The following is a 25980-nucleotide window of genomic DNA, read 5'->3' as shown; positions in this document are numbered from 1 at the left end:
TAGCAAAATCCTATGATCTAGCCCACAGCAATATACTACAAAGGGCATAGTCTGAAGTAGTAATTCCCTTATTTCTTAACAAAGCTTTCTATGTAGCCAAAACAGTCTCTTCCTCTTTAGATTTATCTCCCATTATCACTAGTTGGTGCCCCCCCTGCTTCCAGGTGTGTTGATAGGAGAAAATCAGGTCAGGACTTGCCTGTGGCTTCCACCCGCCACTCTCAGCTGCACCAGCGCCGCCTCCCCCGCCACTCCCCAGCGGGTCAGGGCTGCCAGTCGCTGGGACCCCGCGTGGCTCCAGACCGACCACGCTGCTCAGGCTGCTGCTCCACGCGGTGGGCACCAGCTGTCACTGGTATATACACTGCATCGTGAGGCGGTCGCCACACAAAGCACAGACCACAGGCGGTCTCAGATGGCAACTCTTTATTATCGAACATGACCTTTTATAAACTTTCTAATTGTTTATACTTCTTCTACCCCAACTGTTGGCCACAAAAAATCAACATAACACCACTGGTGAACAGTAACAGTGACTTTAGTTAACTTTCTGAAAATGCTTTATCCAGCTGCAGTTCTCTCCTTATCTTTCTCCAGTTCTTCTCTCAGCCTCCTTGGTAGCAGCCTTGGAGAGAGCTCTTGATCAGCTTCTTGCCTCTCAGCTTCTTTTTGCTCCTTTAGCTAACAGGCCTGCTGTTAGCCCCTTCCACAGTAATTCATCCATGAGGGGCAGGAAACAAGTAGAGCAGAATAGGATTAAAAAGCCTAGTGATTAATTAGAATTGGTTAAAATCTGACAGACCTTGAGATGACACCAAAATTCATCATCCTAGAGTGTAGCCTACAGCACACTACTCGCATTTCTATATTCGGGAAACATGTTTTCTTCCTTTTACGCTGTCTTAATTTAAAAGCTGAAAGATTCAAGAGGAATTACTACATCCTCCAATGAGTCCATGAAGTTTCCTCTGAATGATCTCCTTCGTGTTACTGCAGTCTACTATTCAAGTATATAGGGACAACTGTCACAGTAATCTCATTAAAAATGTGTGCTTTGTTAAAATAACCATCACAAAAATCAGTCATAGTAAGGCAGGTAAGACAGAATCAGTATTGATACTGAAAATCTATTATGAATGCAGAAAAAGGCAGAATCCAAAAACTTCAGAAGTATGTATATAATATACTCATTTAGTTGAAAAAAACTTACACGTTTATTAGAACAAGTTTGGGATTTTTTTTAAATCTCATTTTTTCTACTTTGGATAGCTTTACCTCAGCAGTCCATAAATTATTTTTGCTGTATTAAACTAGTGAAACAAGGATATTTAGTCTAGATTTTTAAATTCCAGAAGGAAGTATTATGCAGTGTTACAAATGAAAAGCTACGTTAGATTCCTAATTTATCAGTAAAATACCTAACTGCAGAATGATATCAGCAAGAAATTCTATTATTTTGGAAGAGCAGGGTAGTATGTTAGAGAACTCTACCTTTCCAGACACTGGAGAAGAAGGAGTAGCACAGGGGCTGGAATAGCTACTGCTTTCTGCAGGTTTTACTGAGGACTGAGCTGATCTGTCATCTGAGGATTGTCCGGAGAGCAAAATGTCTTTTTCTTTGTACTTCTTTGGCTGGTGGAGTGCAGGAGAAGAAGATTTCACTGAAACCCTACAAAGGACATACCTTGAGTTTCACAAGCAGTCACTGAACAATTTACATCGACCTGTCCACCTACAGCATGACCCCATGTATTACAGCAACTACAACATCTATTAAACCTAACTAAAAACTCATACTGACCATTCATTGCTTTTTAATGCTACTGTTAAACTTCTTCTGCTACTTCTCAAACATCACAATTCATGGACAATATTCCTGACTGCTCTCTCAAACAGCAGCCCCAGGTATGAAATACTTCTCTTTGGGATTACAATGCAGCATACAACAGTATAACACCTTCCAAATGTACTTCCACTGTTTTCACCTATTACTAGCAGAAACTTAAGTGATACTTGTATACATAAACTGCAACCTACAGTAAGCAGAAGACCTCAGCATCTTACTTTTCAGCATGAGAGGAGTCAGACAATTCTGTTTCTGTTGAGCTTTTTCTGCTGCTGGTTGACTTCCATGTAGGTGCCAAAGGAAGTTCTTCACAAGTCACAGGCCTTGGTCTCTGGCCAATTCCTGAAGGCTGCTGCAGACCTGCAGACTGTTCTTCAGCACTCAGAACAGCTGTAATTGCTCTTACAGTTGTTTCATCAACCTGAGACCACAGCTTAGAAGGAGCTCGCATACGACGCAGAAACAAGCTGTGCCACTTCTGCCTGAGCTGCAGCAGCATACCAGCAGCCTGCAATGAATTCCAATTCTGTTAAATACTGATGAAAATTAGATCACACAGGTAAGAGAACCCTGTCTTTTCCCTATCAAGCAACACCTGGCATTCCAATATAAACAGAGCCCAGAATTGAAGGCAAGACTAAGGTCTTGGGGAAGGGGAATAATCCATATTTAAACTATGATGTTAATTTGCTTTCTTTTCCTTGGGTACAAGGTCATTTTGGAAACATTTCATTTAGCTCTGTACTAAACTTAGCTTTGTATTGTAATTCCACAGACTTTTTTTTTCCTTCTTATCTTTCAAGAAAACTCAATCCTTTCATGCTTTATGCCCTTCCTCTCAAATCAGTCTCTACTCATGCACTCTTCAGTATAGTTGATAGAAAAGAGCTCTAAGTGATATTTTTCTTACATCGACACCTGGTCAAGTGTGATGACTAAATTCAGAAGACTATTGTCTAATTCTGCTACCAGAAACGCTTCCATTACGATAAATTTTTAAAAATCACTCTTCTGGACATGACTAGGAGAGAGAGTATTATTATTAGAGTTGGTAAAGTTGTGTGTTTCATGACCCATAAACTGCAGCCACAGCTCCTCAATGACATAAAGACTTCTATTTCAAAGAGGATTTGAAATGTATCCTTCCAAAATCTGACAGCAACTTTCTCTCAGCAACTTCAGCTTCAAGTGCTCCTTTTTTGATCTGATTTTGGTTATCCTCTCAGAGAAAGAAGAACACAATATGCCAATGTGACTGTTCTCTCAGCTCCTGTCCAGATTTTAGCTTATCCCAGCTTGTGCTATGGCCTGATGGAGCACCATGCAGGCAGGACAGGAGGCCAGAAGGAGCAGAAGGGCCCTTATGCTGTCACTGTCACCTGCAGCTTGCTGTCCCTTGCAGTCATCATTTTTTGTCTGCCAGTCTCTTCAGAATCTGCTGACTTGTGGAAAGGGACAAAACTGCCAAGCTCAGATATAAAACATCATATTACCCAGAAAGTTTTTGAAACAGACCCAACAGCATCTGGATTGCTGAGGCTTTCCTGCTCCCTTTTGTGAGAGACAGGACACCCACACCAATATGGAGGAAGAGGGATGAGCACTCTCACTGTTGACTTAGGTGACTATTCTCTTTCTTTCTGCTGACAGGTAAAAGAAGAGAAAGGTATGGGTGACAGGTGATCAAACACTGCAACTTGGATTTTGAATACACAAATTCATGCAACAGACAACTCTGTGCCAAAGGGGATTGAAGCCGTTTAATTCTTAATGAGCTTGTGAAGTAAAGGTTAAATCACAGAGTACCTAGTTCGAGAGACCTAAATGGACCATGACATTCTTGGAGAAAATTCTTGGCTACTCAAATGTTACAAAAACCTTTTCACATCTTTTTACAATTCCTCTACATGAAGCAAACCCAGGAGTAATTTCTTACTTCAGGGTCCAGTTTAAGATGGAGCCATTCATCCAGCTTCAGCAGTGCCAGATCAGCAGACGTCCTGTCCTCCATCTCACTGTCGCTGCTATCATTAGATACCCCTCCCCCTGAATTAAAGACAAAAGGTTCATCAGAATTTCCATATTTTTTCTACTATTATTTCTATACAAAAACCCGCATACTACTATATTACCAGCAATATTTTTCCTTCTAAAATTGACTTTAAATGTAAACATTTGTAAAACTACCTCTTCTTTTCTGCAAATACACTGCAAAGTCTTTGCTCCAGATAGCAGCAATCAAGTAGCCAGACCTGCTGAAGGTCCTACTATGTAAAAACGTGGATTGATATGATGTGACCCAACTCATGTACCTTCACCAGTTTTCACAGGCCACTATACAACTTTTGCCTAAAGCTGTTGGCAAAATCACACATGCCTCTATTTCCTAGTAAAACAGCAGATTTAAAGACCCAGTAAGAAAAAAAAATATGTATGGCTATTAATTAGGATTCTTTCTTTTTCTTAAGTGCAATTCAGTCAGCATGAGTACTACTCTAAGGTTCACAGTTTAAAAGCAAGACAGGAAAGCTTTAGAAATAAGTTGGACTTTTAGTTTGATTCAAACTATGACAACTAGAAGCAGTTATTTTTGCTTCCATTCCAACAGGACTCAATTTAAATGAGAAAAAAAGAAGGAAATGTAAATATATTCTCTATTACTTACAGTTAATAGTACAGTTAACTGAAATTAAAAATTATCAGTAGAACATATCTTGAAAATGTATGTGTTAGCTAGAAGCAACATGACTTGTTTGCCATACTGATTGTTTCTAAATTATTCTGTTTGAATAATCTGGTTCAATGATTCAAATAAAGTAGTCTGCAGAAAGAGAACATGCATACTACACTTCTCAGTACCAATACTACAGTTCTCATTAGATATTGTGGCTGCATTCTTTCCTTACAAACTATACTGCAGTTTCTGAGACCCTACGACTGTGTAATTTATGGACTTGAATAGGTAAGGAATCCCAAAATGGAGAGATTTGTTACAGAACCAACAAACTCTTCCTGAATAGCTACAGGAATTATAACAGCGCTGTTTCCAGAATCAGCCAATATATGTATTAAATATTACTTAAAAATAAGCTCTGCATGTCACACGCTGATGTATACCAATGGAAACATCCCAAATCCAGACTCCAGTGTACCTTGAAAGGATGAAGATGCCTGCAAGGCATTACTTTGCAGTCTGGCTGGTCCACAGAAGAGGGCCACGGTGACAGGTGTCACAACAGAGCAGCACCTGATGTTTGCTGTCTTGTGAGCTCTCGTCATTTCATCATATATAAGCCAGTCTGTGGGGAGGGCCTGGATGGCTGCAGCTTGTCCATTTGCTGGGGCAATCTGTGGAAGAGCAGGTAAAACCAGGCTATTGTACCCTCTACCTGTAATTAATGTAAATTTGAACGTATTTCTCATTTTATCCGGAGACACTGTGGGTGCCTCAACCTGGCAGTGCCCAAGGCCAGGCTGGGTGGAGCTCTGAGCAACCTGGACTAGTGGAAGGTGTCCCTGCCCATGGCAGGGGCTGGAATGAGATAAGCTTTAAGGTCCCTTCCAACACAAACCATTCTATGATTCTGTATTTTGAGAATTAAATACATGTACAATTATATACATATAAAAATATACATGCATGTTGCTATCATGCTGGCATGGTAGTGTGGAGGAAGGTTTTAGAAAGGCCTTGGGAATGGTAAACAGAGGAAAAAGATACATTTATGTATGCCCCATTGTTTTAGGAAGGCCCTGGAAATGAGAAACTGAGGGAAAAGATACATTTATGTATGCTCCATTGTTTAAGGAAAGTCCTGCTTCAGCATTCCTCTCTAAACCCCCTTTCTCCCCACCCCTGAGCAGTTCCCATTGGACCTGGCCCCTGGGGCGGTTCTGATGTGCCTAAGATGAAAACTGTCTCTATTGTTTAGACCTTAACTCTTAATTCTGCTGTATAAAACTGTATCTGGGCAATAGCCCGGGGCTTTTGGTCCCTGCAACCGTTCAGGCAATACAACCTCTCTGGACAAGCATACCATTGGTCTCTCTTGGTCTCTTTATCTCAAATCCTAGCGGCGACTGAGGCAACGCTGCCGCTCGGACCGTGCTAACCCAGCCCTGCCTGGTGAGCCCAGGGCAGCGGGACCGCGGAAAACCCCGGCCCTGGAGGGGACAGCTAGCCGGAGGGTCCCGGGGGGCCGGGGAGGGACGGGGGACAGCAGCGAGAACCCCCCGAAAGCCGCACATGCACATAAAAAAGTGTGAGAATTCAACCAGATTCATCAATTATCCTACCATGGTAAAACAAAATATGTTGTTTTAAAAAGAAATGTTAAAAATGAGTTTCAGAGAAAAACTTGCTTTTAAGAATAGGGATCATTATATCTTTAAAACAATTTTATAGCAGGGCAGTTTTTTTGCCTTTTTGCCTTTTCCATCTAGAGAAAGGACTAACTGAAACGACAGAAAAATGAATCAACTCCAATTCTATCAGCTGGGTAGAACAGTATTTTCTAAAGCTGTAGTGTTAAATGCCTATACTGCTTTTGAAGTACTGACAAACAGGAAAAGACATTTCTAAAACACGTGAGAGATTTTAGTGCCCTTTTTTTTGAACTATGAATTCAAAGTGTCTTTACCTTTTTATATTGAGACTGACCAAGAACAGAGGTAGGATGAAATCGCACTTTCTTCTCCTTTGGTTCCGTCAACACCAGGCTGTCTCTGTCTACATGCACAAGATTGGGATACATCCCAGCCACTAAGGCACCTTTAATTACAGCCCAGTTCTCAGAGTTAGTATTAACATCTCTAATATCAGCTCCTCCTCTGGCTCTCACAAAACCTGACAAATGAAAGAGACAAAACAGTGCCATGTTACCTTGTGTTTGGCTCTCAAAAGGAGTCAGAAACAAAAGGTGAAATAAATGACTTCTTTGTTGCATTTTTCACCACTGCCAACCTTAACAGCACCAAGAAGAAACCATTACACTGAAATCCTTCCTGATAAGGGGTTTCATACTGACACAGAATACCACTATTTTCTACAATATAAAGACATTTCCTATGGGAATAATTCATTAAAACATGAAACGCAGTGGCATGTGGAGATGAAGGTGCTTTCAGTTTGATCAGCCACAATTCCTCATCTGCACCATACCCTGCATGAATGTGTGCATGACAGTGTATTTCAAATTAAGGAAAATTACACCAGTGAACATGATTTTTGTTACAATTTCTATATGCTTGACTTTAAAACAACGTTAAAATTGTTTCCAACTTCTCTACCTGAGGCTCTAAGCTGGCCAAGCACCTGTGTTCTCATTCCTGCAATGATTTCCACTGTGGCTCGGGACAGAAAGTTCTTTTCACAGAAGGCTCTCTCCCAGCCATCACTGCGTGCCTTCTGCCATGCCTGAAAATGTTTTTACATTTGCCTATTAATTTGAAGGACTTAAACTAAAAACTGCAGGTGTTTTTTTAAAGATTACATTTATGTCAATAAAATGAATGCAAAACCCACTCTAAAAGTTAATGTATCAAACCAGATTATTTTTTCTGTTCAACAATTAGATTCTCTTTATGTGCTCACTCTAGTGATGATTATGTCAAATTAAAACAATAAATAAAGATCATTACATTAAGATCATGATTCAAAGTTCAGTGTAGTAGGATGCAAAGAGGCACATTGTTGAAACATTCAAAATTTTCTAGGGTTTGAAACAAAACATACTACAAAAAGGGTTCCCTCACAAATTTATGAGTCCAATACACAGGAAAGGCACTAGGCAAAAAGAAAGTCTTCTCTGAGGACTTAATCACAGTCCGCCACTCTACATCCAACTGGTACATCTGCATTTTGCTTGGGTGATGTGCTGTGATTAGTACTCTCTGAAATGAAAGACTACCTGGAAAGCCCTGAGCAGGGCCATGTGGTCACTGAATGTCCCGGCAGCAAAACGCTTCCTGCACAGCACGGCTGCACGCTTTTGGGAGGCCAGCGTGGGCAGCACAAAAGGGTCTTGGCAGGCAAGAGCACAGGCAATGGTCAGAACAGGATCCAGGCACTTCAGAACTACAGCATACAACACCATTTTACCGAGGTGTGGCTCTACAGGTAATTCAGTCAGCTGATAACCAAGCTCAGTGAGATCTTCCCAAGGGTCCAGGGCATCTATGGTCTGTTCATAAACAAACAAACAAACAAATAAAGGAGAGGAGGATGGGTACAGTGGACAAAATCAATTTACAGTGAAAGCAAAAAGGATGTGAATAATGGACTTTAACTAGACTTGTTTCCAAACACTGAAGAAGCAAGTCAGACTATTAACAGAGACAAGACTTTGAAGCACTCTCTTCCCTTGACATGGAAAAACACATCCCCACACACAAAATGAAAACAGACAACAAGCAAAACTTCAAAACATCCTTAAGTAATTAAAAACAGCTTCAGTACAAACTGAAGTCAGTAAACTGCTACACCACAAATTTGGGATCAAACACAATTACCATCTAAACTTATTCCTTTTCTGACCTTAAGCATATGCACAGCATTTCTCACAGTTACAGCAGGCGGAGGATCAGGAGCTTTCATAAGAAAGTCTACAATTGGACAATTAATTGGAGCCAGAATTTTTGTGTACAAACAGATCTCCTGCAAGGTAAAAGGCAGTACAAAAAAAGATTACCAAGATTTGGAAGCAGCCGCCAAACACATGATTTGTTGCAATTAGTAGTATGGTTTGAGGACATTGTATTTTTTAAAGTTATAGTTTCTAACTGAACATGCACCTGAAGCGGCAGTCTTAGAAGTTCTGGAGATTGAAATTCCAACATATTCTGAAATCGGAGCCTGCTGAAGAGATGAAAGCAGACCCCAGGCTGACAGCGCCCAGCCCTTGAAAATAAAATATGGGAAGTTGTGAAAATGAGGATTTCTTTCTAAAAACAAAACCAAAAGCCAACAAACAGACACAGAAACTCAGAATGGAAAAGAAGAGGCACTACAATGAAGAAAGTGTTGTTAGGTCACATGCAACATGAGAATTTCCTAATCATTAATTATTTTTGAGAGTGTGGCAATTTTTTACTGTAATTTTAACCCAACACTGAGAAATCTGGAGAAAGAAAAACAAGGCTTTTCTAATGTAAAGTGCTGTGGGTTTTTTGCTAACCTAAGACCAGTCCAAATCTCAATCATCCTTTGTTGTAAGGAACCAGTTGCAAACTTTCTTGCTTCCCCTCACATCCCCTAAACAGAAGTTATCCTTGGAGTAAAAGGTAGAATAAAGATGAAGTAACTTGTGAGTGAATGAGGGAGGAATGAGCAAATTCTCTCAGTCATATACATCTATGTGCATACATGCAGCTTAATGCCAATATGATTGATTAAACAGGCATTTGTTGCTACATAAACTTCTGAGCCCTCCCCCACAGTGCTGGGAAGAATATAATCATGGCCTGTTAAGTCATGGATAGCTTGGAGAAAGTGAAATAGGCAGTCCTCTGCCCATACACATGATGTGAAAACATTGTGACTGCGGGTGCTACGTGGGAGAAAGAGGAAGGAGAACAAATTAATGGGGGGAAAACAACCCAGACCTTTGGGAAATGCCTGAGCATCACTTTTCTACAACTTGGGAGATTATTCCAAGGAAATACATGCTGACGCCTACTCGTCTGCAGAGAACCAGTGTTGGCCTCTATGCAACACAACACCGGAATAGGCCAGAAACAATTACTATGTTGTGTGGTTTATTCTAAACATAAAGGACTGTGCATATCTGCAAAATGGGAACCACTATGAGGCATTTATTACCTGCCTTTTCTCTGGATAGCACTGGCTTTTGAAATCCACCCCATTTTTAGCACTGTAGCACAACTCAGTGCATCAAAAGACTTCTAGAAAAACAAAGAAAGGAATACAAACTGAAAACTCAATAGGGTACATGAAATACAAGTTACTAGTTAGTTAGATTACCAACAGGAGTTTTCTAAAAAGTATGAAATAGTAATATATACAGCAGCTTCTGAGACAAAGGTACCTTCTCAATTTCAAGTGAATTAATGAGGGTATCTCCTTTCTAGTATCTTAATGCTCCACAAGTTTTGAAATTCAAGATTTTCAAGGTTTTTGAGACGGATAGCTTACAGTATTTGTCTTAAAACAAATTCATGTTGAAGCCTTTCAGAAAGGACTGTTGCCTGACAGGCACTAGCTCTCAGCTAGTAAAAGCTTTTTCTCACTTTACTGTAAAGTAATAAAAAAAAAAAAAAAAGTTCTCCAAAATTTATACACTGTGTGTTTTAGAATCACACTAGGAAAATTTAAGGCAGTCCTACCTCTTTCACCTTTCCTGAGTCAATGACAAACACCACATCATTGACTGTTATGCTGGTTTCTGCAATATTAGTAGAAAGAATCTGCAAAGAAAAAACCCAAAACCACCAAAACTATAATAACTGCAAAAGCAATGGCAAAATAGGTCATTGTGGCATTGGAAAAAGTCCTCTAATACTTGCAATTTTGCGGATGCCAAAAGGTGGACTTTCAAGCACTTTCTTCTGGTCCAAAGTCTGCATACTTGAATGAAGCACGAAAACTTGGTATCTAATGCAAGACAAAAGGAACATTTTAAGGATCCTTAAAAGAAGCAATGAAAAGCCACAGTAACTAAAGGTTTTACCTGTGAGCATTATCAGAAAATCTCTTGTCATCCAAAACAATGCGGTCCCTCAGGCTCACTATCTCATCATACCCAGGAAGAAATATTAAAATTGCTCCTAAAAAAGGAAGTGGGTTTGCAAAGTTAAACAGAAAATTCAAATACATGTCGAATAGCACTCAGAAGGTTTTAACATCTGTGGATTGCTGAAAAAAGAGCATGATTATCAGAAGTCAAATCCACAACCACTGGTTAGGTATTTACCTACCTGCATCAGAACTATGACAGATGCTGTGAAGTAAGTGCATTATCAGATCCAGATCCACTTTTTCATCATCAAAACTGTGATGGTAAGCTGTCAGTAGCTCTCTGTCCTCTGCACTAAGGTCACTAGCACTTTTTTGGACCAGGGAACTGGAACTTTCATCCATGTTTCCAAATCCAAATGAAGCGCTGTAACAGGAAAATACACCAGAATCAAGGCTGCCCCTTCGGGTTTGCATTGAGCCATCAAATCAAACTTAGATTGAGACCAACTCAATTCAAGACTGTTGGTCTTGAATTCTGATGTTTAAGTGTTGCAGAAGGGAATCACCATACTATTACTGTTTACTGATTCCAATGTTAACCCAATGAAGGATGCCACTTTATTTATTAGTGTTAACTTTAGTTTTCTTCAACTTCATTGAAACACAACCATAAGCAAAGGAAAGTATAAAGATACTTCTCGTTTATCTGTTCAAGTAAAAATATTTGAGAGATATGTCTTCTCCAAAAATTTCCCACTAGCAGAAACTACACTAAGAGAAATTATAGTAGAGATAATCTTTACAAAACACTACCACAAGTATGACAACTGTAAGTTAATCAGAAAATCATTCTTGAATGGCCTAGTGTACACATTACTTCTGCAAATTTTCTTTAATATGCCTATTGCATATAAAAAATATAGATAAAAACACATTACAGATTTGTTTCCAAAATAAGCATGTGAAAAGAAAATGGTACATAGTATAGAATTAGCAAGTTGTGCAAGCATAAACAATATGCTATTGAGTACAAACTTTTTTGCTGTTTATTTTTTGAAATACTCCTATTCTTAAAAAAAGGTATTGCTATTAAGTCCAGATTTTAGAGCATGAAAAGCTAAAACCTGTTCTGATTAGAAGAACACAAATCTCAAATTTCCCATCACAACTCTATGTATATCATATACAACTCATTCTGCAAAACAGTTACAGCTTACCTGTAGGATTCCAACAGATGAACAACCTCTGTCTGTCCAAAGTGCCTAGCCCAGTCCACAGCCATCCTGAAATAGTTGCACAAGTATTTTTATTAGACTTTTCACTTCAAAAGATGCATATGAAGAGCACATCAGGAGAGGCAATTGACATCAGACTTTTGTACCCATTTCTGTATTGACATCAGTACTGTTATTGCTGGATCTGCAACTTCCCATTTGAAAGTGCTTGAATAGGTGTTAACAGCTGACTTTTAGGTGACTACAGTTCTTTACCACAACAGAATGTCAGTTTTACACAGGAGCAAACATGCTCAAGGAAGTGAGGAGGAAGAAGGTGCCATTCCTTTAAAAATGGTGCAGAGATCAGACCTGCCTGTTTGCAGTATCCTTGAAGTCATCTCAAAAAGTCACACCCCAGGCATAACATCTGGCTATTTCATGTCTTTCAGAAGCTGTCCTCACTATGCAGTTCACCCTTTTAACTTTAAATTGCATTTCTTCCCCAAGTTATTCAAATGTTAGTACCAAATATCAGACCCCTGGAATCCTAATTCTTATCATTCCATACTACAATTATTTACTGTACTTCCCTGTTTATATGAAGACATACTCCATGACCACAAAACCTGAGTTTCTACAGATCCACAAATATTTTTACATGCTACAATATATTTAGAAACATAACAGAAAGATCTTCTGATATGTGTAACTCCATGAAAATAGGAATTGCCAAATATTTTGGTTCAGTTCAGTAGATTACAGTTGTTCTACTAACCAGTATCCTAAACAAGACCTACTGAAACAAAATTTATAGCTCACAATCAAGACCATGTAATTAAGAATTCAATTTAGAATTTACAGAAAACAATGTGATTATCAGGAGTTAGAAATTGTTGAGGCTGTCAAAATCTATAGTTCTTACAGCAGTGTGATAAGCTAGCAAATTAATTTAGATGTTAAAGAATTTTCTTCCTCTCTCCTATATTGACAAATAAATCTATCTTTTGGTTTCTCTGTTTTTACCAGCCATTAGATGATTTGCAGTGGATACTTGCTCCCATGCTGATCAACTGTTCTACTTGACTCAAAAAGCCTCCCCCTGAAGAAATCATCAGAGCAGTCGCACCAGTTTCACTGTGCCTATAATCAACTGAGAAATAAAAAAAAAAAAAAAAAGCCAGCAAACCCAGTAGAAATGTTATTTTTTCATCTAAATATAGTACAAATACTGCTTTCAAATTCCAGCCCAAAGAGAATTTGTTTCCTCACTTTATCTCTGAAGTTAGTTCATATGAATTCTACACTGTTTTAGAAACACACTTCTGTCAATACTTCAAAACAATAACTAACTAAACAACTCATTATTTCTGCTAGCCCTATCATTTTTCAGTCAGCATCAGAATGCAAAGGTAACACCATTTGAAACTGGAGATAAAAGTAGCCATAAAAATCTAAGTACATCTGAGGTTGCTCTTTTCTTATGCAATAACACATGAAACTTACCACTGACATTTTCAGTTAAAATAAGATTTAACAGCTGAGCAAACGAATCAATATCTTTATGCAACCAGATGTCAGAAAGACAGGAATCCATTTCTTTTACTATCCACGGTTCAAGGCAATTCACATCTTTTTCAGTCTGAAGATAAAAAACAATATTGAAAGCTTAATCTTTTCCAAGAGTTGTCTTTATTCTCATACATTACCCACAAAGAATTGGAATGGTTATTTTTCCCAGCAGCCACAGAAACCCAGCACTCAGGCATCGGTTCATGCATTGATTTTGTCATACGCAAGTACGAACACAATGGCAGTCGAGCCATTTGATCTGAGGAAAAGCTGTGTGCAACCACCCGAACTGAAGAGCACACTTCAGCTAGAGCCGTTCATCCTCATCAAGTAATCTTTAAAATACGTTAATGTCCTGAAAGATTCAACAGAACTTTAGAAAACAGATTTTAAATGGCTAGTAATACAACACAAATATAAACACCTGTAACATCTCTTCCGACTAAAGAAAAAACTTACCAGTTGATTAAATACTGTGTCACCGCCATCATCCAACCGTTTGTACTCCTCATTTGTCCTTGGAACCGATTTTTGTCTCCGAGATGTCCCTTTGTTAGTGTTATCTTGAGCTGAACACCACTCAGCAAGAGTGTTCTTCTGTTTCTCTTCTAGAATGCAAAGTATTCCCCAAGAAAGTTTTAGAGTCATATTTATTATCCATTGTTTTCTACTAAAAAAGTTAGTCACAGCAGGTTTTACCAAGTTTTACCCATTCAACATCTTTTTTTAGTCTAGAATGCTACTACCAGTCCAACAGAAATGACATGTTTAAGGGTACCCAAAGTGCACTGCACCAGGGCTATAAAAACGAGGTAAAACCCAACACTTTGGTGTTTAACCCCCCAAACCTCCATTATTCCAAACTACTGCATTCAAAGTATCTTCCTTAAGTAATCACCTTCCACACAATCTCAGGCCAGATCTTTTTCCACAAATGGAATTCTGAAGACAAGTGATACAGTCCCTGCATGTAACAACTTACTTTTCTACACCAGTGGAAGAAACATCAGAAAACACCAGTGTCCTAACTGAACTTTTCTGACCCCAGTGATCAGAGATGAGCACTGTGATCAATACCCAGTTAGGACTGGATATTGAATGTTATAGCTTTGGGGTTTGCATTTTTTACTTTTCCTTTAAATAATCACTGGGATCATTACTTTCAGTTGCCAGGAAAACTTCTGAAGCAGTATCTACTTAATCAACTTAAAACCAATGATGTTTAGCTCAAGAGTGTTAACACTTAAAAAAATACATCCATGCCTGAAGAAAGCAGTGAAAAATGTTACTGAAGGGAATACCTTGTCCATTTAGTGCAAGATGTACAAAATCATGCCTGCTTTAATAGCTGCACTTTAATTTGCACCCAAAGGTACAGAGCATCCTATGCTTCTTTAGCATTCATGTGGGCAGAGCCCCCAGTTATATATAACTCTACAGCATAATAATTAGAAAAAAGATGACATTCATCAACTGAGTGAAAACAGAATGCAACCACTGAATCAAAGTGATCTTTTTTCTTTAATTGCATAAACTATTTCCATAATGTAAATATTGACAGCTTAAAGATACTTGCTGTCATCTAAATCACACTCATTTAATCTCCTGACTCTGGAATTTCAACAGAAAATAATCCTGTTAATTGTTTGTTCAATCAATGATTCTCATTGCCAACCCTTAGAATTAACAAGTCCACTGACCTTGCTGCTTCTTTTCTTTGTACTTCACCATCTCTTTGTTTGTATACCCAGTGCTTCGTAAAATGTCCTCCAGAAACATCTCTTTAACTTCAAAAGGTCTCCCTTGGACTAAAATAGAAAAAATCCGTAAAAGATCATATATTCACCAGCTTCACTTACAGAATTAATTTTTTAAAAAACTACCTTCACTGGAGTTTATTTTTCTCGAAACTGTACAAAACAAAACATTTCCAAAATCAAATGCCACCTTGTTTCTCCTCAACCTCTTCAATTTTATGAAGTGTTCCAGCAGATGTTCGTAAGATTGACAATTATTAACTACAATTTTTTTTTAAACGAGAAAAAGAAAACAGCTGTTTTTGTTTAGGCTTACAAACAAGAACTTGCCATGTAAGTCTCCCATCTGGATTAAAAATGTAATTAAATAATAAGCAATTAATACAGCTTTTTGCAAGGTTCCACACAGAGACAGTAAATCTTTGTACTGAACTCCTTTCTTTTCATGAGAATCATGTGAGAAGGCAGCCTTATCTCCATGTCCTCTACTAATTCAGCAAAGCTGAGCTTTCTTTACTGAATACTTCTTGACAGATGAGACATCCCAGCGGCCTTTACCTTCTGATAATTTATCCTGATCTCTTTTTCAACAGGACTGTTTTCTAGACCTTATCTGTCGACATTGCAGGATGCTTTTTGCATGAAGATTAAAATCTCTACATTTTGATTTCTTGTTCCTTAACCTGACTCAGGAACACTCAGGATTTTCCTTCAGAAAGAACAATCCACAATTCACATACTTTTAGAAGCTGGTCACAGAGGAAGCCTTCCAACACTGATCACAAACTCTGTGTACTACAGCGATCCACAGCCACAAAATGTGGTTTCTGTGGTCAGGATTTTGTCAGCCGTATTGCTGAAGGAGACTCAAACCTTGTATATTAAATTAACAGACAAAGCCACTTCTTTTAATTCTTAAATTAACCAAAAAAAAAACAAAAAAAAAACCCCAAAACAACAACAACAACAAAAAACGGGAAAAAAATATCTTTTGAATTGTTATTGGCCTGTTACATAACCAGCACAAACACTGTGGTAAATTGGAGAGATTGGGAGAGATTGCCAGCAGATTTTCCAACACAAATTGACCGATCTGAAAGAACAGGAAGCTGCAAAAAGACTAAACTGGAAAGTCATACAACAATCATAACCGAGGCACTCCCTTGCAAAAAAAATTCAAAGAACATGAAATCACGTGTAATTTCCAGATTCCTGTCTCCAACAAGCTGCAAACCTTATTCAACTGGGCAGAAATTCAAAACTGAGAACTAAACAATTCCATCTGCAAAAAAAGGAAGGAAAAAAAGGTTTCCTCCTCACAAACATTTGCTAAAATAAACCAGTAAGCAATCCCATTTCCTAAAACCATTGAGATTTTTTTTAAAAAGGCTGACATGCAGAGAGTCTACCTGATTGTCAGATAAAGCATTTCTCTTAAAAGCTACTTTTCAAAACACATTAAAGTTGGACATTACTGTTGAAAAAGTAAGAGGATTGCAAGGTGCCAGAGGAGGTCACCCATGCAGAAAACCTGCAAGCCAGGAGGGTGGGGCAAAAACCGCAAACCCACAAAAACCCGCAATCTCCCACGCATTTACATTTTGGCTTTACTAAAGATCAGTCAAATGAAATTAAACCAGCAAATAATGGTAACTTTTCTTTGCATTTGAATGTAGTCTAACTGCAGGTAACTGAGTCTGCAAACAAACTAAGCAAAACTGGATGTCTTTTCTGAATATTTACCTAGATGAGCAACTACTAATTTTCCTTAAATCAGAGAATCATGTGATTCTTTTTTCATGTGAAACCCAATCTGCCTAAGCCTGTATTTCTGAACTGAACTGGTACAGTTATCTGTGTTTTATCCAGTAACCAGTGACAACCTTCACAAAGCCTGAAGAGTAAGATCCTACTGGAATGCACTGATATATATCACACTCATGTAGCTCCTAAGTCCTGTATCAGCATGAAGACAGAACTTCAATAACCTCTTCCTACTTCTTCAATTAAGAGTGGAGGGGGGCAGGATGTACCTGCATTTACAGAACTCCCAGTGACTCAAACACTTCACTTTGAATGAGGTGCAAACAGTCAAGAAACAAGAAACCTGCATACAGAAAGAACAAGGATTCCTGGAATTCTCAGTGTATTAATCATGTGCCTTTACTCAGAATAATTTGCTACAGTTTAGTAAGATCTGTGAGTCTCAGGGCAGGTATACTCAGACTTAAGAGTTAAGATCAAGACTTACTATGTATTACTGGGCAGCTTCCAAAATACCTAATAAAGAGATTTGCATCTAGAGGAGCACTAGAGAGAATTAGTTTTAAATTATTCTGGTTTTGCAGCACATCTCTCAGTTTTATTAGCAAGAAGTCACTGAACCTATCCCTCTCATGTACTTCATCCTGTAACAAAAAGGGAAAAAAAGAGATAAAAAACCATCACAGATTCACAACTTCTGACAAAAACAAACTTCTCTAAAAAAAAATACATGTTTTGGTGGCACATTACAGAGGCCTTAATATGTGTGAGTCTAGTTTAAGTAATAGGTTTTTTTTAAAAAAACTATCCATAAAGAAACAAAAATGCCTCAAAAAGTTTTTGTCAGCGCTGAGTGCATTGCAATGCTGAAGCTGTAAGCACCTTAACTTTAGAGGCTAAAGTGAGTATCTGAAACCTCTCTGGTTTTGTATTTGAAGCCAAATTTCAAGAAAACACCACAAAGTACAAATCTTATTTTAATAAATTCTCACTTCACCACTGATAAGCATTTAAAAAAATGTATGACACCACATAATCAGAAAAACAGACAAATTGCTTAGACAAGTCATACACAAAGCCTATAAGTTAAGGTACATAACTGATTAATCATCTTTTTCATTCTTCTGTTTTGATTTATATTATGAATGAAGGAAACAAGGAGTCAAAATACAAAGTTTGTAGGCTGACATCAAGAATGTATAAATCATTCTCATGCTTTTTTAACTCTGATAAACAGGCAGGCACCTAAACTTACCTTTTCATCTTCAGTACTTAAGTCTTGCCAAAAACATTCTAGTTCCCTTTACTTATTCAGTTCCATCATAGGAATATTGACATAATCACAAATGAACAATCTGAATAGTTTGCTAGCAATTAGACTCCACATTATCTAGAAAACTCTGGGCAAACAAATGGACTGAAAACCTGTATTGCTAAAACAAATGGTAAGAGAAAATCTGACACAATCACATTGAACCACATCAAGGTAAGCCTCCCTAAGGATTTTCTGCTGACCATGGAAGTTCAGAAATATTTACACTTCTGTCCCTCTCCACTCCTCCTGATTCCACACTTAACCATTGGCATGAAAATAAGATATTTTTACAGGAAAAACGCAAACACACAGAAAAACACCAAACTGCACGAAACATGCATTCTACTCTGAGGACTCAGAAAGTCTTTGAAGTTGATTCAGATTCTACCAAACAAAAACACCTAAAGTGCTCAGCAAATTTCAGTAAAACAAATGAGGACCTCATTTTCCAAAGCAATACATATTGCTCCACCCCACATGAAAGACCACAGGATGCTCACCACAATAACATGGGTCACGGTGGAGAGAGTGCTGTCTCCTGCCATCAGCGTGCCAAGGAGCATGTCATTAGTGCAGAATGTTACCAGCGTCTTTGGAGAAACCCTATGGATCACATCACAGAGACAACTCAGGGGTTTGCACCATTTAAAGCTTTCCATGGATCAAAAATTAAAGCAGCTGCTGACCAGAAGAGAAATTACAGTTCTCTCCTCAAAAGATTCATGCACACCACTTGTTTTTAAACTATGCCTTTTCCCAGACATTTCCTAACAATTTGTAGTGCTTGCGCCTCAAAACTCTGGACAACGTATTAATTGAAAGAATAAGATTCAATATTAATAACTAAGGAAATAAAAGAAAACTGTGAAGAAACCCTGCACGTCATTCATTTTACTAGAAAATTCCATGTGGAAAACCAGGTTCCAATTCCTCAGCCTGTGCTTGGTTATAGCCTTTGTACTTGTCTACACGTGGTGGGATGAGCCTGTCTGGACGCCAAGTGCCTACCCAAGCCACTCTATCTGTCCTCTCCACGGGCAAGGGAGAAGAAACATAACAAAAAGACTCCCAGGCCCCAGAGAAAGATAAGGAGAATGTGGGTCTCTCCCACGGGAAAGTGGGCTCTCCACGAGCTTCTCCAATATGGGTCCTTCCCATGGGCTGCAGTTCTCCAGGAACTGCTGCAGCACAGGTCCTTTTCCACAGGGTACAGTGCTTCAGGAACAGTTTGCTCCAGTGTGGGACCCCACAGGGTCACAATCCTGACAGCAAACCTGCTTCTGTGTGGCTCCCTCCCCGGGGCCGCAGCTTCTGCCAGGAGCCTGTTTCAGCACAGACTTCCCAGAGGATCACAGTCTCCTTCAAGCATCTACCTGCTCCAACACAGAATCCTTCACAGGAGGATCCCTGCTGCACCACGGACCTCCACAGCCTGCTGGGCCACAGCTGCCTCACCATGGGCTGCACCATGGGCTGCTCTGGCACCTGGAGAATCTCCTCCCCTTCTGCACTGACCTTCCTGTGTGCAGAGCTGCTTCTCTCACATGCTTTCACCACTCTTCATGAACTGCTGCCTCTGTTGTGCAGGTTTTCCTCCCCCATTCCCCACTGTCCCAGAGGCACTATCACCATCGCAGATAGGCTCAGCCTTGGCCAGAGGCAGGTCTGTCTTGGCTGGCACCGGCTCTGTCACACACGGGAGAGGCTTCTGGCACGTCCTCACAGAAGCCTCCCCACAGCTCCCAAAGCCTTGCCTTGAAGACACAACTCATTACAGCTGACTAAATCACAGAGGCATCTGCTTGATCCTCTGGTTTTTCAGGAGGTGAAAATACTGAAATGTTACAATTCCATACCTGGGGCACAGTTAGCTGTCCCAATAAAAACAGCAATTCTCACTACTCCCTCTGCTACTGCCATCCTAAAAGAGCTGAAAAGTTCCTCTGTACTGTACTCTACAGCTTTTCTCTGGAAGACAGTTGAGAAAACCTTAAAAATTATGTTTCTGTCTTACTAGAAACACCTCTCAACATCTCCACTCCAAATTTCTTTTGTCCACAGCTCAAAATATTGTTATCTCCCCCTTTCAGTGTTTCCCTGGAGTAATTGTATTGATTTTTCTCAAGCTGGATTTTCTGCACTGCTCCCAGTAATTCTACCATTTTCACCTGACTTTGCTCTTCTTCTGCCAGCATAGTACTTCCATATATTAATCATTCGGCTTATTTGTGACACATCTTCACCAGCTCTTCTAATCTCTTAATATCCTTGTGAGCTTTCATACACATATTTGAATTCTTATTGTGGCTTCATTGTTCAAGTGCATTCATTTTCACCAGCTATGTGTTATCTTTGTTCACTCAAGCAACACAACCTTTAGCCATCTTCTGGTCACTCATATCTCAACTGCTGGCCTTTCCCTGAAATGTCATTTCGCTACACGGTGCAAGATGTAAAAACCCCAAACAATCCATTCATGCTCTGCTTTACAGACAAATTCATCAAGTGATACTGAAACCTCTACTTTTACATCACTTCATGTTTTAAACACAGCAGCTGAAGAAGAATACATTTAATCCAGGCTAGACTGATAAATAATGCTCAGCTTCATCAGTCACATTCCAATTTTTCTGTTTTCCCTTTTATGGCTCCTATCAACTCTCACTACATAACATTTGTTACAGCATGCTGGTTTTCACACCTACCTTCAAAGCTTGCAGACCTTTTGAATCCACACATGTTAAAAGCAGAGAGGACGGGGAAAAAAAGAAGAAAGTGTAGACTTGATCTGAAAATCAGACAAGGATTTCCATGCAGAAGAAATCAACAGAAAATACCTGAGATTCAGTTCTGTAAGACAGCCTTCTACATGAAACTGCAAAACACAGGAAGAAAGCCATCCTTTTCACTCTTACGTATTCCTTACCTGCAGTAACGTATCCCATCTGTGAGGCTGCAACACAAACATACTGCAGTTTCAATGTACACAAGATTCACAAGACTAACACAAGATCAACCGACACTTAGAAATATCATTGGTACCTGCTCTCTAACCGGATCTGGTAACCAATTGTCTGGCCAATCTTCTCTCTTCTTTCTGCTGCCACTCTTTCAGCCACTGCAACAGCTGCTAAACGTCTTGGCTGAGTACAAAACACACGACAGGGAGTTCCATTCTTGTAGCAGTCATCAAGGATAAATTGAGGGATCTGTAAAGAAGTGGTTCAAATTTGCTTTTTGAGAAAGTCACAGCTTTGTTAGCACAGGGAAACCATTAACTGCATATCAATATTGCACATTGCAAAAGACTTTTCATTACAATTATCATAGCAAGCATATCTGAATCAGCAGAAAGTAAATTTCTAATTATAACCTATTTAGGTTTTTTTTAAAGAAAAACCTTACAGTGCCTCCCTCCTGCTTCAGAGAAATCTAAAAAAAAAAACCAAAGCCCTGCAGATAATCTCACATTTTAACACAAAAAATAGATTACTCTGGATACTAAGAACAGAACTAGCCTTAGAAGAAAAAGGGTTATACAAACATCACAGCTACTTTCCCTTCAATATTTTGTATTATTTTAATGAAAAAATGGTATCTACCAGAAAATTGTAAGGAATCATTTTTGCTTCTAGTACCTATCTAGAGGCTTAGTGTTTCAAAAGCAAGAAAATAAATTGGAACAACATTTTCAATCACACAGGAAAAGGAAAGCCTTGAAACAGCATCAAAGTACCCCATATCACAAATGTTACACAACTGGCATTAGTTTAGAATAAATACTGTTATAGTTTTTATTTCATTGAAGCAACATACCTGCGTCGTTTTTCCTGATCCAGTCTCTCCTATAATCAAAACAATTTTATTGTCCTTTATGGTTTGGACAATTTCTTCCTGTTTTTCAAGAACTGGTAGTGACTGCCTGAAGGAATCAAACTCTGATTCCCCTCTTTTCCCTGGGACCTGGGGGATACCATCATTAAGTCGACCACTTGTCTTGTTTACTTCTTTCTTTTCTGTGAAGACAAGTTAAAAGGTCATTTATGCAGACACAGAGGAAGGTCACAAAAACACTGCTCAAAAATTGTACTTAAAAATTAACATTGCTGGCTTTTTATGCATCCCTGTGGGTAAAGTGACAAACCCATCACACATTTAGATGTCATATTTATAGCATGTCCTGCAGTGCTTGCAATAGATATTTTTCAAAACAGTTATTACTTTCATAGGTATTTTGAAGAAAACCAGACTCTTCCAGAGCATTGCTCCAAGTCAAAAAAGCCTACAAAGAGCAAAAGGAGAAACAAACTAAACCAGAGAATATCAGCCTGGCGTATTTTGGTGGCCTTTGTATCTGCGCCCACATTTCACACCTGCAGTTCCCCCTAGAAATACACACTGACAGAGTTAAACCTTTAAGCTATTCCACACATTTGCCTGAAATCATACCAATGCAAGCATGCTGTATCAAGAGCCCTGGCCCCCACGCAGCAGTGCGATGTGTTAGAAAGCAGTGCATAAGTAGCCAAAAAACAGGCACATCTTCTGAGGGAGCTACTTCACATCCATCATTGCAAGTGCTACTCTGTAATTCCTTGAGAATTATTCTCTGGCAGAATGAAAAGTTTGCTGTAAACTCAGTTATACATATGTAATGCCATTAACAGATTCATATTCTAAATTTCAAGCTCTGTTGTACCAAGACAAACAGACTAAGAGATCAGGAGAACTAAAAATACATTCTTGAGATGCAGAGAAAGGCAAATATTAGACTGTTCATTAACTTATCCCTTACATTCCTAAGACATTGCATTTCAGTACTTTTATTACAGCTTCCCTCTGGTTCATATAACAATCCTATTAAACAACTAAAACAATTGGAAATAACAGCAAAGAAAGCACGTCAAGAAGAGACACCACGTATCAAAACCATGCAATTAAACAAGGCATACTGGTACAAATGTTTTCTGTTCACTACACCCATCTCTGCACACAGAAACACAGTGCAACTCTTCCACTTGTAGCTGCTAAAGCAATAATCTAGATTAAAACCTTGCTTTTAAAAAAAACCCCAACATTTAGACCGAAGTTTGTCTTTCCGTGAACTCTTCCATATTCAAGAAATCAAGAAGTCTGGACAGTAGTCTCTTAAGGACCAAATCTATTTTGTAGAGATGAAGAAGTAAAAACTGAAATTTTTGATTTATCAAGCACATTAATTTCTGTAAGCAGAACAGACAACCTCATTTTCTAATATAGGCATTCTTATGGCATCACAGTAACACTGACTCTTCAACCCCACCTCATAGTTACTTCTGTGAAGCCACATTTCAAAATGTGCTTCCAAAAAGATTTGGCTGGAACTGGCTCAAAGATTCTAAATTAACACAACACAAGGTGGACATCTCAATGTGCATGATACGACTTCCCAAATTCCTCACAGCACCAGTTATAAAAGACCTTAAAAGTAAGGAAAATTAATGCATTTGTTTGAAGGTGTCTGTTAGGACACCAGAGGGGACAGAGCAGGAAGAGGTTTGTTTTGTCACTGGGTTGCAGGTGGTTTCGAGTGGTGTCGATGGACAAGTCCAAATCAGAACACATGCTGAACGTACCAGATTCAACAGCACAGGCACTTCCTCGCTCTGTCCTTGGCAGGAGCTCCGCGCGTTCCTTATTTGTGACGGGAAAGCGCTGAATTAGGCTCCGAACGGCGTGTTTCGTACAGAGAGCCAAGTCACAAGTCATGACTGCGTGTGCCTCTGACACATCCTTCTTCCTTACAGTCAGGTATCGATTGGCTCCTTTTCTGTCAGGGGGAGGGAAAACTTATTTTAGGAAAAAGGAACCTACTCTAGGTTAACTTTTTTCTGTCAGGGTATGAGATGCTAAGCAAAATCTTTGGAAAAAAAACAGAAATCACAGTGAGAACCTTTTTTAATGGAGCCATTAAATCCACAGAGTATAAAATCATGCTGTCCCAAAATGCATGTCACAAGCTTTTCCAAGCATGCATACAGCAATGAACAAAGATGCTCATATCTGTAGCTACTTTTACACTTTTTTCTCTAATACTTTTCCTTGCAGCAAGTTGAGGATGTTGAAAACATCAATCAGGTTATCATTAGTCTTGAAATTCTATCATCTGCACCAAAGAACTGAAAACTGTACCCCGACTCACCCTTTGCTTTTAGATACCAGTCCAAGAGACTGACAGAGCCGGTGAACAAATGCTCTTTCAGTACTAGTGAAGCTAGAAGGAAATTCCATCTCTAGAATGATAAATAATAATGAAAAGACAGTAACAATGCAACAGGCAGTAATCTTGACAACTCAATGTTACAGAACACAGAATTGTTAGGATTGGAAGGGAGACCACCCAGTGCAACCCCCCTGCAGGGTCACCTGGAGCAGGTGACAGAGGAACACATCTAGGGTTTGGGATGTTTCCAGAGGGGGAAATTCAATGCTTTCCCTGGGCAGCAGTTTCAGTGCTCTGCCACTCAAAGGAAAGAAGCTCTCCCTCATGTTCAGGTGGAACTTCTTCTCTTTGAATTTATGGCCATTGCTCCTTGTCCTGTCACCAAAAAGCCTGCACCGCCTTCCTGGGACTCATCTTGGAGATATTCATATGCATTAGTGAGATCCCCTCTCAGTCTCCTCTGGGCCAAACAGGGCCAACTCCCACAGCTCTCCTGATGCGAGACCTCCATCTCAGTGGTCTCTGCCGGACCCGCTCTATCAGCTCCCTGTCTCCGTGCTGGGGAGCCCAGAGATGGACACAGCACCCCAGCCGTGCCTCACCAGGGCCGGGCAGAGGGGCAGGATCCCCTCCCTGACCCGCTGCCAGCGCCCTCCCCACACCCGCAGCTGCCCCCGGGCCGGGCCGTGCCGCGCACCCGCCTCGTCCCCGCTCCGGAACCGCTCCAGGGCCAGCTGCGCCGCTATTGCCACCACCTCGTCCACGCCGGCGGCCCCGAGGGGCTCGGCCCGGGCGCGCACCGCGGCGGCGGCAGCCCCGTCCCCCGCAGCCCCGCCGGGCTGCCGCCGCGGGACCCGCCCGTGTCGCGACATGGCCCCGACACGGCCCCGCGCGGCCCCGCACGGCCCCGACACCGCCCGGACCCGGGGCCGCAGCCGCTCGGCCCGAGGGCGCCGCCGGGGCGGGGCGGGGCCGGCTGGAGCCGCCCGCAGCCGAGCCGGCCCCGGCGGGAGGAAATTGGCGCTTGTGCCGCCGCTCGGGGGGCACGGCTGCCCGAGGAGCGCGCTGCGCGTGTGGCTGCGGGCAGAACGCGGCCCTGCTCCCTGTCCCGTCATGAATTACCTGCTTTCATGGCATGGCGTGAAACGGAGCTGTGGCGAGGGTCATCTCGGGCCTCAGCCTCCTCACTCGGTAAAGTGTTGCTTGCCCTGCTTTTCCTGCTGTCCTTGTGATACAGGGACCTGACCTGTTCAGAACTACTTAAGGGTTAAATGACTAGAAAAGAATTAAGTGAAGAAAACGTTATGTGCTATGTATATACACCAGTATCCTGTTATTCTAGACATTAGCAAACAGATGTAGAAACTTTGTCCTTGGCTATGTACTTTACTCTGATAAGCTTCCTTTACTCTGATAAGCTTCCTGATTATATGTAAAGAATGCATACTCAGCAGATGGACTGTGGTCAGTTGAATAGGCCATATATCATGAAAGGAGGAAAAGATGGGGCCCAGAGCACAGAAAAACTACCACGCATGCTCGAAATAAAAGTTCAACTAGCGGACAGAGTGATGAAGACTATGGACGACCACCAGAGGACCCCTGACGACCACCG

At 40.2% G+C, this 25980-nt stretch overlaps 1 protein-coding gene across 1 annotated transcript; it reads right to left on the bottom strand.

Annotated features, from left to right (window-relative positions):
- Positions 1-418: 418 nt before the first annotated feature.
- On the bottom strand, positions 419-25237 carry LOC144248254 (3'-5' RNA helicase YTHDC2-like). Its single transcript, XM_077790233.1, has 27 exons — positions 25063-25237; positions 24345-24435; positions 23779-23972; positions 21980-22179; positions 21206-21372; positions 18664-18766; positions 17336-17492; positions 15028-15135; positions 13787-13935; positions 13262-13397; positions 12782-12908; positions 11759-11824; positions 10781-10965; positions 10534-10630; positions 10370-10457; positions 10190-10270; positions 9666-9748; positions 8639-8744; positions 8382-8501; positions 7756-8028; positions 7136-7262; positions 6487-6692; positions 4999-5194; positions 3783-3892; positions 2065-2354; positions 1492-1669; positions 419-703 (listed from the first exon to the last, which is right to left on the bottom strand). Exons 1-27 carry the CDS (start codon positions 25235-25237, stop codon positions 659-661), a joined length of 3858 nt encoding a protein of 1285 aa, XP_077646359.1. The 3' UTR covers positions 419-658.
- Positions 25238-25980: the final 743 nt, after the last annotated feature.

The sequence above is a fragment of the Lonchura striata genome, chromosome Z (assembly GCF_046129695.1).
Source record: "Lonchura striata isolate bLonStr1 chromosome Z, bLonStr1.mat, whole genome shotgun sequence".
Taxonomy (NCBI): domain Eukaryota; kingdom Metazoa; phylum Chordata; class Aves; order Passeriformes; family Estrildidae; genus Lonchura; species Lonchura striata.
This window is presented reverse-complemented; position numbering and strand designations above follow the sequence as displayed.

Bases quoted from the DNA above. Each gene is read 5' to 3' on its own strand.
- LOC144248254 (XM_077790233.1), bottom strand. From the start codon at position 25,237: ATGTCGCGACACGGGCGGGTCCCGCGGCGGCAGCCCGGCGGGGCTGCG. The intron at 17,493-18,663 runs GTGAGCATCCTG...TTTTTGTTACAG, and splicing joins CCGTGACCCATGTTATTGTG to GATGAAGTACATGAGAGGGA. The intron at 704-1,491 runs GTAGAGTTCTCT...TTACTGTGGAAG, and splicing joins CTTCTCCAGTGTCTGGAAAG to GGGCTAACAGCAGGCCTGTT.